General features: G+C 44.0%; 1 protein-coding gene and 1 long non-coding RNA gene across 4 annotated transcripts in view; one reads left to right on the top strand and one right to left on the bottom strand.

Moving 5' to 3' along the window:
- Positions 1–3,830, top strand: part of BST1 (bone marrow stromal cell antigen 1) — a 34,681-nt gene extending 30,851 nt beyond the window's left edge. For 2 of the 3 annotated variants that reach the window (XM_043544637.1, XM_007055382.4), the window contains one exon: positions 2,109–2,501. In XM_043544637.1, the coding sequence (XP_043400572.1) occupies positions 2,109–2,229 (121 nt within the window). In that variant the 3' untranslated portion in view covers positions 2,230–2,501. Of the gene's footprint in view, positions 1–2,108; positions 2,502–3,596 lie in introns of those variants that run through there. The other variant, XM_043544636.1, reaches the window with a different exon arrangement.
- LOC122465383 overlaps positions 1–7,126 on the bottom strand; it is a 31,206-nt gene extending 24,080 nt beyond the window's left edge. Inside the window, exons 1-2 of the long non-coding RNA XR_006290186.1 lie at positions 7,113–7,126; positions 732–735 (exon numbers count right to left, since the gene is read on the bottom strand). This is a non-coding gene — a long non-coding RNA (uncharacterized LOC122465383). The remainder of the gene's footprint in view (positions 1–731; positions 736–7,112) is intronic.
- Positions 7,127–13,409: the final 6,283 nt, after the last annotated feature.

Genomic DNA, 13,409 nt, shown 5'->3' with positions numbered 1-13,409 from the left:
TGACCATTTATTCCTATTCTTTGTTTCCTATCTTTTAACCAGGTACTGATCTGTGAGAGGACCTTCTGTTTTAACCCATGACTGCTTACTTTGCTTAAGAGCCTTTTGTGCGGGACCTTGTCAAAGGCTTTCTGAAAATCTTAAGTACACTATATCCCCTGGATCACCCTTGTCCACATACTTGTTGACCCCCACAAAGAACTGTAGTAGATTGGTGAGGCATGATTTCTCTTTACAAAAACCATGTTGACTCTTCCCCATCATATCAAGTTCATCTATGTGTCTGATAATTCTGTTTTTCACTATAATTTCAACCAGTTTGCCTGGTACTGAAGTTAGGCTCACTGGACTGTAATTGCTGGGATCGCCTCTGGAGCCTTTTATAAAAATTGGCATCACATTAGCTATCCTCCAGTCATTTCTCTCTTCTCCACGGGTTTAGACCATATTACTCAAAGTCTTGTGTTGTGGGCAATTTCCTTAACTGAGGAAATCTGGATAGGAAACCTTTTGGAAACAGTTAGTGTCTTGTTCTTTTCACTTAAGTGCTGAATATATCATCTCTTCAGTACTACCCGTCACTGCAAGCATGGGACCCGCCTGTTCCCTTCTATCTGTCTCAGTACTTATATAACCACAATCACCACAGTATCTGAGCAGGTCTGTAATAACAGAGCACCTTCCTTGTGCTGGCCCTGATTCTGCATGTTACTGAATGCCTCAACTCCCACTAACCTGCCTTGCACGAATGGCTCTTACTTCCCTTCCTTGATACATCCCTCCTAAGCTTTCTACACCTTCTTTTATATTCAGCTGTGTGTGATCATTCTGAAATCCTGACCCATGTTCAACTGCTGTTCACATGGAACTCTTTTCCACTTTGGCCTTTAAAGTGCCCTTTTGAATATTTGCTGCTACCACTGAGTTCTGCACCTGTGGCAGCTCCACCATGGCCTGTGCCCTTGGCTTCAGGGCCCACCACGACGGCCTTCCTCCACATCATTGCATAGCCCCCACAGCTCTCACCACTGGTGATGACTAGGAATAAGGGCATCCCGTAGGACACGCTGAGTGGTGATGGCTGCTCAGTCACTGCTCCACCTGAGATATGAGTAGGCTAAAATGAGAAATCAAAGCAAAAAAGATACTCCCATGTAGCAATAGCTTAAAAATCTGCAACAAATGACCTCCTTGGTAATCTTAGCTTCTTCTCTCCCCTGCAGAAGATCCACCAAGCAGACTGTGATTTGTTCGAATGCCTAAGCTGTTAGAACTTTTTCTGAGTACACTTCCAGATTTTGTTAACTCCATGAATAGATCCCAATTATTAAATATGCTGATAATTTAATTTATTGACAAATAGCTTTTACAGAAATTGTTGTTTCACTATTAAAGACACATTCCAGTCAAGAGCACAACTAACATTTTTACACTTAAAGAATAAACATTGAAGCTAGATATTCAGGTCTTTATTACAAGCTCTCCTGCAGCCTCTTTTACAGTGGCTCAGTGCCATAAAGCAGCTGAACAGCTGGCTTAAGTGGTGTCTAGGCAACAACCTCAGCACATCGGTCAGGTAAAGTGATTTAGGTGGCTTTATTCTGCACTTAACACCCTTGTCACATAGGCATACTGAGGGAAGTGGCCATGTCAGAGCAGGAATGGCAGTGACCAGAGGCTGCTGTGTGGCCCCGCTCTAATTTACACTGAGGGCCATGCTCAAACCTCAGAATCCTGGAAGTCCAAAAGGTGGATAAATGCCCTTTTACTGCCTCCACACTTCGGCTGTGCCTCTTGTGAGGAGACTCGGGCTGTAATCATCATCAGTGACACTGTGGCATTGAAATTGACTAGTAGGTGGCGTACAAACATCAGCAGAAAGTACTCCAGATGCAGTCTTGTACTAAGGACATACATAATGCAGGATTCTGTGCACAGATTTCCTGTTTATAAAACCATGACAGCTGAGCAGTATTGAGAGTCATTTCAAGAGTCATTGTACAAAGATTTCTGAAGCTGAATTTTCAGCTTAATTTTTAGACTTCAAACTTCAGCAAAGCTCTGGTATTTCAAAGGATATGTACTTAAAATCCTGTTTTTTTCTTTAGGTCTGCACCTTCAACACAAAAAGGACTTGTATCTCCAGACAGAAATGGCAGCTGGAGCAGGCTCATTTACACTATTTTTGTAGTATTTGTTTTTGAGATGTGCTTTAACACACAGAATTAATCTACGTAATTCAATCCTTCTGTTTGCCTCTATTGTCTGTAAATTTGGCATTATCCTGTCTCAATGTAATTCCTCCCTTAATTCCTGGGATTGCAAGAATGCCTATTAAATCTCATCATAGGCCACCCACGGGTTTCACTAAGTCTCCTAGCTTGCTGCCCAGCAGTGCATGCATGTACTGTTTAGATAATGTCATTCTGTACCAAAAATCACACCTTTGTTTCTTTGTGTTTGTAACAACTTACATCCAATAAAGTGAATTGTTTCAAAAATAAAAATAAAAATAAATAAAAAAAATAACCTATGTAACATTTGGCACCTTAGAGACTAACCAATTTATTTGAGCATAAGCTTTCGTGAGCTACAGCTCACTTCATCGGATGCACAGTATGCATCCGATGAAGTGAGCTGTAGCTCACGAAAGCTTATGCTCAAATAAATTGGTTAGTCTCTAAGGTGCCACAAGTACTCCTTTTCTTTTTGTGAATACAGACTAACACGGCTGTTACTCTGAAACCTCTGTAACATTGCCTTTGACTCTTCTGCTGCTGGAATCCTCATACATGCCTTCATCTCTCCTTATCTGGGTAACTCCCTCCTTGTCTGTGGCCTCACCCTATTCCAGTTCTCCAGAATCCCATGATGAATGGTACTGCCCCTTTATTCACATATTAGGAACCAGGGCCACATCACCCCTATTCACAAATAGCTTCATTGTCTCCCCCACCCATTTCTGGATCTATTTTAAAACTGCCTTCTTATTTTTAAAAGGCTTTCTTCTGCCTTAGGACCTTGGGCTTCATTCTCCCCTGCCATGCACCTTATGTTATCTGCACCTCTGTGAAGTGAGTGCAGACTGAATGTAAAATGCTATCCCTTGTGTGAATGGGTGTTTTGGGTAGCATCTTATTTACACTTGTAAAAAGTGAGTTTAACAAAACAAGGAGTAAGGCAATGGAGAATTTGGCCCATTGTTTTCACATGCAGTATATCCATCACTATCAAAGTTCCTCAGATGGTTGCTTCCTGCTGTTTGGATTACCAACAGCCAGTTGACTTGCCCAAGGCCTGTCACATCAGCAGAGTTTTTCTTGAATGCTTTGAAATGAAAAATTCAAATTTTTCCAGTTCAAAACAACCTTGTTTTGAAATGCAAGTTTATCCGGGGGGGGGGGGGGGGGGGGGAGGAGTAAATGAAAAATGCTCAAAATTTAAATGCAATGTTTCAGTTGACCCAACCCCCCTTTTTTTCTCCCTCCTCTCTCTCTCTCTCTCATATATCTTCTGTTCATAAACATTTTCAAGATTTTGAGGTTTTTGTCCTGATTTGAGACAGGAAATTTTCTTGAAATCTATTTTTTTTGCAGGACTGAAAAACTGTTTTCAATCCAGCTGCAATGAGGAGACACCAAACGCAGTCTTGACTGTCTGCTGAGCCAGTGCCATCTACAATCTGAAGGTCCAGGGTGTCTGTCTATCCCCAACCACTGAAACCTCCAGACTGAGGCTGTACAATGTGGGATATATCTAAGAAAATTAAAATACTTGCATTTTCCTAAGAGAATTTTACACATTTATTACTTTTTGCATATTCACTACTAATTTCTACGTATGTTTGTTAGCAATGAAGCTGATTGTGAGCTATTGGAATGTTCATGTTCTCATTTAGCTTAGCAAGAAGTTTCCTTCCTCCCACTCTGATATTATTTAACTCTCCTACTCTGTCATATGGTGTGCATGAAAGATTCAATAGCAAGCAAAGTTATATTGTAATTTATTTTTCTGGTCTTGATTCTAGTAGTAATCAAGTCAGTTCCATCTCAGGGGCCTTGGTGTTTACACACTTCAAATATTTATAGCCGTACCAGCCTGTATTTTTCAAATACCCTGCATGGGCTTATGCATTAGGGTTTTGTGCACGTAATTCAGACACTTGCAAAAGTGCAGACCGCAAAAGGCATGTATATGTTTGAAAATTTGGGCTGTCATGTGCACCTTAGATAGCCTTTTGAAACATTCTTTCTGCACCCTGCTCATTTTGTTGCTTTTCTCTAAACTCTCTCCCTAACAATAGCCAGTAGAGTCACAGGGGTATTAACATTCTATAACCTTGACACATCTCATATGACCAGAGCAAGGACATGAAGGTCAGTCTCTTACTAGCACACTTGCATGTTGCACCATATTACACTGGGAGCTGTGAGGAACAGATATTGTCTCCTTTTCCTCCTCTAATGACAATCACATATCCAAACTATCCTTTAGTCAGAAATCGTCATGCCCCACTGCTTTGTGTGTTCTGCCATGGAACTGATCCAGAGATTAGCTAAACACCACCAATATCAGGCCCAGGACTCGTAAGCAACCTACACTACCTAAGCATTCTAACTAGCCACCTTTTGATTTTAAGAATCTGAATAGGCAGCAGGTTTAAAACAAACAGAAGAAAATACTTCTTCACACAATACACAGTGAACCTATGGAACTCATTGTGAAGGCCAAAACTATAACAGGGTTCAAAACAGAATTAGATAAGTTCATGGAGGATAGGTCCATCAGTGGCTATTAGCCAAGATGGTCAGGAATGCAAACCTAAGCTCTGACAGGTTTCAGAGAAGCAGCCATGTTAGTCTGTATTCGCAAAAAGAAGAGGAGTACTTGTGGCACCTTAGAGACTAACAGATTTATTTGAGCATAAGCTGACGTGAGCTACAGCTCACTTCATCGGATGCTCAAATAAATTTGTTAGTCTCTAAGGTGCCACAAGTCCCCCTTTTCTCTATCCTCTGAGTGTTCCTAGCCTCTGATTGCCAGAAGCTGGGAATGGATGATGGATCACTTGATGATTGCCTGTTCTGTTCATTCCCACTCAAGCACCTGGCACTGTCGGAAGACAGGATACTGGGCTAGACGGACCATTGGTCGGACCCAGTATGGCCGTTTCGTATGTTCATGTGAATACACTTGTACATTTTACCTAGAAGTGCAGCCATTACTGCCAGTCCCACATGACATCAGATGCATTGTAGGAAGTGCTGAGAAGTTCTATATGAATAATGTGTTCAAGTGTAAAAATGTAGATTTAGTTCAACTAATCTAAGGAAATGTTAATACTGAAAACTTACTGTATAGCATCAAGAAGATTCCACTATACTGAGAATCATGTTGCATCAGGTTACTATTTCCAACGAGTTCCCCACACGTTTCCTCAAATAAGTAGTAGAGATAGATGTGATTTATTACAAAACTTCTTAGACAAGGGTAAAGTGCTTGATAAATTTGTTGAAAAAAGCTCCCCAGAAGCCTAATTCTGAGAGGTGCGGCGTACCCTCCATCTCAATACCAAGTGGACTGTTCAAAATCTCTGGGAGTGGTGTGGATTCAGCATTTTTTAGGATTAGAATCCAGTTGCACAAATCACACAAAGATACCACCCATATAGCAAATTCACAAACAGTATAAAACTGAACCCAAGAGGCAGACACTGCCAGCAGACCAGCAATGCAAGTAAAAGACATTTGGGTACTGCAGTTTCTTCAGGGAATCACTGATTGTTGTTCTCTATAATTTGAAATTAAACCATCACTCAAGTCACCAGCAATTATGGTACTCAAGCTTCATAAGAAACTCTTTACCTGGACCACATTTATATTTATAAATAGGCACCACAATGACCCATGGTCTGCTACCCTACTAGCAAAAGACAATGTATGCAGATGTACAATAAAGACACTTGTGAAAAAAGAAAACATGAAAAAAAATGAGAATTTTAAGCTGCATCCAGCAGCAAGAGCTACTTTAAAAACAACTCCCTTAGAGGAGCCAGTGTGTCTGGAAGCAATAAGCAGAGGGCTGGAGTAAGGCAGTCCTGAGTTATAATCTTGACTTGGCCAGTGACATGTTGCTGTGTGGCCTTGGACAAGTCATCTCTTTGTGCCTCAAGTTTCCCAGTCTAAAAAGCTGGGATAATAATGCTTATATACTTATCTCCCAAGAAGGTGGAGAGAATCCATTAGTTAATGTCTTACTGTGTTTTAAGTGTTTAGAGGGCTGTATAAATACTAACTGTCATAGTTTCAGGTAACTGTACCTGTATCCTCCCCTCTGTGGTCCACTCCAGGAGTTCCCAGTCAGGTCTCAGGTCTCCAGGTATCACCTGTCTCTGGACAGGGACCCTTGCCCCACTCCCTTCTGACCAAGTGTTTTAAGGGTGAACAGCTCCTGGTCTTACTCTGTGATATCCCAGCAAGCAGTCTACCTAAACGTCAGAGCCTGTGCTTTCCTCTCTCTCTTTCTGAGGGCTGTATATTGTCAGCAGTTACAAGTTACCACACAACTCTTTCTAAGCAAGCATCTTTATTCTCAAAGGTAAAAGCATTACAGAGAAAACATATTAAAACAACAAACAGATTTAAATACACACTGAACATACCTCAGGTCACCCATCAGTCTTATGGGGCCCTAGTAGGCCAAAGTCTTTCCAAGCTTCAGCAATCATTGGGGATGCCCATGGATAGGATGTCCTTTCCCTTTGCTGGATCAGAAAGTTCTTAGTCAGTTTAAATGCAACCTTTTAATATCAAAAGCCCTTGCTTTGTCTTTGGTCTCCAGAAAACCCAGTTTGAATTGGTATATTCATACCACGCTAGCGGGAAGTACCTCTCTGGAGGTCTTTACTATCTGCGTGATTAAGAACATAAGAATGGCCACTGTCTTCTGACAGTGGATACTGGAATAGATGGACCATCAGTCTGACCCAGTATGGCAATTCTTATGCTCTTAATCAGTCGGGTAGTAAACAACCCCCGAAAGATGCCACTCCCGGGGGGTGTGCATAGACTGGTTCAAACTGGGTTTTCCAGATTCACGTTAATCACCCCCACACACACACAGACACCCCATTGTTTTTAGTTCTTGGAGGAGCTGCGGTAACCCTCCTCATCCTGCTGGGGTTCCACACAGTCCCTGGCCAACAGTGATATTTAAACCATTCATAAGCATACAACATGGTCCCCAAAGATACTGCATGGGGCTGCAATATCTGTCACATACCACACACATTCCTCAGAAACCAGATGGGAGCTGGAAGTGAGAGGACCAGGTCTCAAGTTCATACCCAAAGGTTTTGGGGTGACAGATCTACCCCATAAGTTCTAAAGAGAAAATATACAGGATGGTCGTCAAACAACTGTACAAATTTATGAATGATGTATGCTGGCTTGTTAGCAGAATGTTTATTATATGAAAAGTTGAAATGTAAAATTAGGAAAGGTAATAGCAGAAATGCCATCCAGGGAATAAGCTGTGGGTCCCCCTAGGACATTGGTCTAGTACCCTAGTTATACCCACTTCTTGAGGGGGGGAGAGGGGGGGTTTGCAATATCTGTCATGTCTCCCATCTCTACCCATTTATTAATCTCTTATAATGAAAGAGATTAGTCACCCTCTCTCTTAATCCTACATTTTTCTATTTAATACGTTACTAAATTACTACTTTCATATTTAATAAAAGTGGAACTGATTCTTCCACTACACGCATTTCTGTCTCCTGTTAAGTATAACCAATAAGATGAGGAAACCATACAAGCAGGAGGCCAAAAAGCAAGGACAGTTTATCAACCTTCCTGTACTTTATATGCAGCTAAAGTTTGTCATCACATTGGCTTTGGAGAGATGTACAGTCACTGAAGTGACATGTGGGTGTCTCAACCTCCAATGCACTGAAACTTGCAGCTGAACTGAGCAAGAAGGGATAGGATAGACACTGTTAGAATAAAAGGCATTTTTTATTGAGGTGGCTTGCCAAAAATAATTCAGATTTGTTCTGCTTTAGTCATAGATGGTGTAAGCTGAGATAAGGGTGCTGCATCTTAGTTTAGGCAGATTCCAGGGTGGTTCTAGCAGTTTACAAGTTTTTCTGGTTTACAGGTGTTTCCTAATTCCAGTTTTTGTGCAGCCTCAGTTTGAGAGAGAAACTCCCATTCCTAAACCTGGCCTTTCTTCTAAGAGCAGGACTAATCTGATCCATCAGATTCTGCCCTCAATTACGCTCATGCAATCCCCACTGAAATCAGTTGTAAAGGAAAGCCTATATGGCTTTCCTTTACAAAGCTTCTCCTCTCACATCAGTTCTACACTGATGTAATACTATTCACTTCAATCCAGTTCCTCAACATTTACACCAGCATAATGAAAGTTGGAATTTTACAGAAGGGAAAACACACAGTAGGTTATATTTAATAATATACACTGAATTTAAAAAACAGACTTTGAAGTATAGTAGTTATCCTGATCTCTGGAGACTGAGATTATTTGTACTATGCCAAAGACTATCTAGGTATCTCACAGTACATATAGACAGCATGGTCCCAGTCACCAGTTCTGTGGGATGGTGTGTTTTGCCGAGGTACAGCAAATCAGTAGCAGTAGTTAATGAAATACAGAGTGCTCCATACTGTCTATTATAGAGAGAGACGATGACATGAACTGCAGCTGACTGCGTAACTTCCAACATGTCAGCTGAAGACTGACAAGAAAACATGCAGAGAATCATTATTTTGGGGGACTTCAATCTCAAAAAATCCAAACCCTTGAATGTGCTGCTATTTGCTTAGTTCTTGGAATATTCCTATATTGACGTCATGGGCCGCCTTTCTCCAAGAGTTTTATTTTTCCTAACTTTTAGTGAAAAGTGGCAACAGCCAAGCATCCCTTTCACTCCAGCCAGCTGCCTTCCCTCCTTGAATCCTCAATGCATTCTGCTCTCTAACTGATGCTGATATTTCCAGAAAGAAAGATGAATTCTCTGGACTCCCATTGTGAGCTTGCTTTCAAGGCCCTCTCAGTACCACTCACCTGCATTGGGTTGAATAAGCAAATAGCTGCTAGGACGTTTTTTTAAGAAAAGCAAAGACAAGTAGACTATATGATGTGTCATATGGAAGAGAGGTTAAGGGTAAGTGTGACTCAGAGCAGCAGACTCTGCGCAAATATTTAAACATACACACAAAGGTTTATTTTATGCAGGTGAAGATGGGAAATCTCCTTTGCCAGGTGTCATGGGTTACATAAGCTGTATTATAACCCTTCACTCAGTTTTCCTGTGGGCACCCCTTCCAAGTGTCAGGACTTGTACTTCTCTCAGGGTGGAATCCTGCAATTCACCCCCACTCTTAGACTGGGTCTCCAGCTTACAGAGCCTCTGTTTACCAATTATGTTGCCTTAGCAAGCCTGAGTTTGGGACCTGCCAGATACTTTCCCTTGCGGCCTGTGAACAGTATGAAGATGCAGTGACTCAGAACAACTTCTTCTGGAGCAACAGATAACGACCCTGCGTTGTATACGAGAAACTGAGGATTTTCTGGACAAAACTCAGGATAGGCTTCTAGGGGCACAAAGCTCTAAAGATATAGAGCAGGTTGCACAGAGGAGCCAAGAGGCCAGTGAAGAAGCTTGGCAACATGTGACCTCCAGAAGAGGTAAGCGGAATGTCCGGGTTCCAGTAACACAGACACAGGTAACTAACCGCTTTCATGTTCTCTCCACAGGTACCATTGCGGAGAGTGGACCAGATGATATGTCTGGGGGGAGAAAGCAGAAGGAGACTCCGCTGGTTGGAAGGCATGAGATGCGATGTCCTGAGGTTGGGGGTTCCACGACCACCACTCCCAAGAGGAGAAGGCGGGTGGTGGTGGTCGGGGACTCTCTCCTCCGGGGGACTGAGTCATCTATCTGCCGCCCTGACCGGGAAAACCGAGAAGTCTGCTGCTTGCCAGGGGCTAAGATTCGCGATGTGACGGAGAGACTGCCGAGACTCATCAAGCCCTCGGATCGCTACCCCTTCCTGCTTCTCCACGTGGGCACCAATGATACTGCCAAGAATGACCTTGAGCGGATCACTGCGGACTACGTGGCTCTGGGAAGAAGGATAAAGGAGTTGGAGGCGCAAGTGGTGTTCTCGTCCATCCTCCCCGTGGAAGGAAAAGGCCTGGGTAGGGACCGTCGAATCGTGGAAGTCAACGAATGGCTACGCAGGTGGTGTCGGAGAGAAGGCTTTGGATTCTTTGACCATGGGATGGTGTTCCATGAAGGAGGAGTGCTGGGCAGAGATGGGCTCCATCTTACGAAGAGAGGGAAGAGCATCTTTGCCAGCAGGCTGGCTAACCTAGTGAGGAGGGCTTTAAACTAGGTTCACCGGGGGAAGGAGACCAAAGCCCTGAGGTAAGTGGGAAAGCGGGATATCGGGAGGAAACACAGGCAGGAATGTCTGTGAGGGGAGGGCTCCTGCCTCATACTGGGAATGAGGGGCGATCAACAGGTCATCTCAAGTGCTTATATACAAATGCACAAAGCCTTGGAAACAAGCAGGGAGAACTGGAGGTCCTGGTGATGTCAAGGAACTATGACGTGATTGGAATAACAGAGACTTGGTGGGATAACTCACATGACTGGAGTACAGTCATGGATGGTTATAAACTGTTCAGGAAGGACAGGCAGGGCAGAAAAGGTGGGGGAGTAGCACTGTATGTAAGGGAGCAGTATGACTGCTCAGAGCTCCGGTACGAAACTGTGGAAAAACCTGAGTGTCTCTGGATTAAGTTTAGAAGTGTGTGCAACAAGAGTGATGTCGTGGTGGGAGTCTGCTATAGACCACCGGACCAGGGGGATGAGGCTTTCTTCCGGCAACTCACGGAAGCTACTAGATCGCATGCCCTGATTCTCATGGGTGACTTTAATTTTCCTGATATCTGCTGGGAGAGCAATACAGCGGTGCATAGACAATCCAGGAAGTTTTTGGAAAGCGTAGGGGACAATTTCCTGGCGCAAGTGCTAGGGGAGCCAACTAGGGGGGGCGCTTTTCTTGACCTGCTGCTCACAAACCGGGTAGAATTAGTGGGGGAAGCAAAAGTGGATGGGAATCTGGGAGGCAGTGACCATGAGTTGGTTGAGTTCAGGATCCTGACGCAGGGAAGAAAGGTAAGCAGCAGGATACGGACCCTGGACTTCAGGAAAGCAGACTTCGACTCCCTCAGGGAACAGATGGCCAGGATCCCCTGGGGGACTAACATGAAGGGGAAGGGAGTCCAGGAGAGCTGGCTGTATTTCAAGGAATCCCTGTTGAGGTTACAGGGACAAACCATCCCGATGAGTCGAAAGAATAGTAAATACGGCAGGCGACCAGCTTGGCTTAATGGTGAAATCCTAGCGGATCTTAAACATAAAAAAGAAGCTTACAAGAAGTGGAAGGTTGGACGTATGACCAGGGAAGAGTATAAAAATATTGCTCGGGCATGTAGGAAAGATATCAGGAGGGCCAAATCGCACCTGGAGCTGCAGCTAGCAAGAGATGTCAAGAGTAACAAGAAGGGTTTCTTCAGGTATGTTGGCAACAAGAAGAAAGCCAAGGAAAGTGTGGGCCCCTTACTGAATGAGGGAGGCAACCTAGTGACAGAGGATGTGGAAAAAGCTAATGTACTCAATGCTTTTTTTGCCTCTGTTTTCACTAACAAGGTCAGCTCCCAGACTGCTGCGCTGGGCATCACAAAATGGGGAAGAGATGGCCAGCCCTCTGTGGAGATAGAGGTGGTTAGGGACTATTTAGAAAAGCTGGACATGCACAAGTCCATGGGGCCGGACGAGTTGCATCCGAGAGTGCTGAAGGAATTGGCGGCTGTGATTGCAGAGCCCTTGGCCATTATCTTTGAAAACTCGTGGCGAACGGGGGAAGTCCCGGATGACTGGAAAAAGGCTAATGTAGTGCCAATCTTTAAAAAAGGGAAGAAGGAGGATCCTGGGAACTACAGGCCAGTCAGCCTTACCTCAGTCCCTGGAAAAATCATGGAGCAGGTCCTCAAAGAATCAATCCTGAAGCACTTACATGAGAGGAAAGTGATCAGGAACAGTCAGCATGGATTCACCAAGGGAAGGTCATGCCTGACTAATCTAATCGCCTTTTATGATGAGATTACTGGTTCTGTGGATGAAGGGAAAGCAGTGGATGTATTGTTTCTTGACTTTAGCAAAGCTTTTGACACGGTCTCCCACAGTATTCTTGTCAGCAAGTTAAGGAAGTATGGGCTGGATGAATGCACTATAAGGTGGGTAGAAAGCTGGCTAGATTGTCGGGCTCAACGGGTAGTGATCAATGGCTCCATGTCTAGTTGGCAGCCGGTGTCAAGTGGAGTGCCCCAGGGGTCGGTCCTGGGGCCGGTTTTGTTCAATATCTTCATAAATGATCTGGAGGATGGTGTGGATTGCACTCTCAGCAAATTTGCGGATGATACTAAACTGGGAGGAGTGGTAGATACGCTGGAGGGGAGGGATAGGATACAGAAGGACCTAGACAAATTGGAGGATTGGGCCAAAAGAAATATGATGAGGTTCAATAAGGATAAGTGCAGGGTCCTGCACTTAGGACGGAAGAATCCAATGCACCGCTACAGAGTAGGGACCGAATGGCTAGGCAGCAGTTCTGCAGAAAAGGACCTAGGGGTGACAGTGGACGAGAAGCTGGATATGAGTCAGCAGTGTGCCCTTGTTGCCAAGAAGGCCAATGGCATTTTGGGATGTATAAGTAGGGGCATAGCGAGCAGATCGAGGGACGTGATCGTTCCCCTCTATTCGACACTGGTGAGGCCTCATCTGGAGTACTGTGTCCAGTTTTGGGCCCCACACTACAAGAAGGACGTGGATAAATTGGAGAGAGTCCAGCGAAGGGCAACAAAAATGATTAGGGGTCTAGAGCACATGACTTATGAGGAGAGGCTGAGGGAGCTGGGATTGTTTAGTCTGCAGAAGAGAAGAATGAGGGGGGATTTGATAGCTGCTTTCAACTACCTGAAAGGGGGTTCCAAAGAGGATGGCTCTAGACTGTTCTCAATGGTAGCAGATGACAGAACGAGGAGTAATGGTCTCAAGTTGCAATGGGGGAGGTTTAGATTGGATATTAGGAAAAACTTTTTCACTAAGAGGGTGGTGAAACACTGGAATGCGTTACCTAGGGAGGTGGTAGAATCTCCTTCCTTAGAGGTTTTTAAGGTCAGGCTTGACAAAGCCCTGGCTGGGATGATTTAACTGGGAATTGGTCCTGCTTCGAGCAGGGGGTTGGACTGGATGACCTTCTGGGGTCCCTTCCAACCCTGATATTCTATGATTCTATGATTCCAAACAAAGTATTATT

Source organism: Chelonia mydas, chromosome 4 (assembly GCF_015237465.2).
Source record: "Chelonia mydas isolate rCheMyd1 chromosome 4, rCheMyd1.pri.v2, whole genome shotgun sequence".
NCBI lineage: Eukaryota > Metazoa > Chordata > Testudines > Cheloniidae > Chelonia > Chelonia mydas.
The sequence above is the reverse complement of the archived record's forward strand: the minus strand, read 5'-3'. Positions and strand labels throughout refer to the sequence as shown.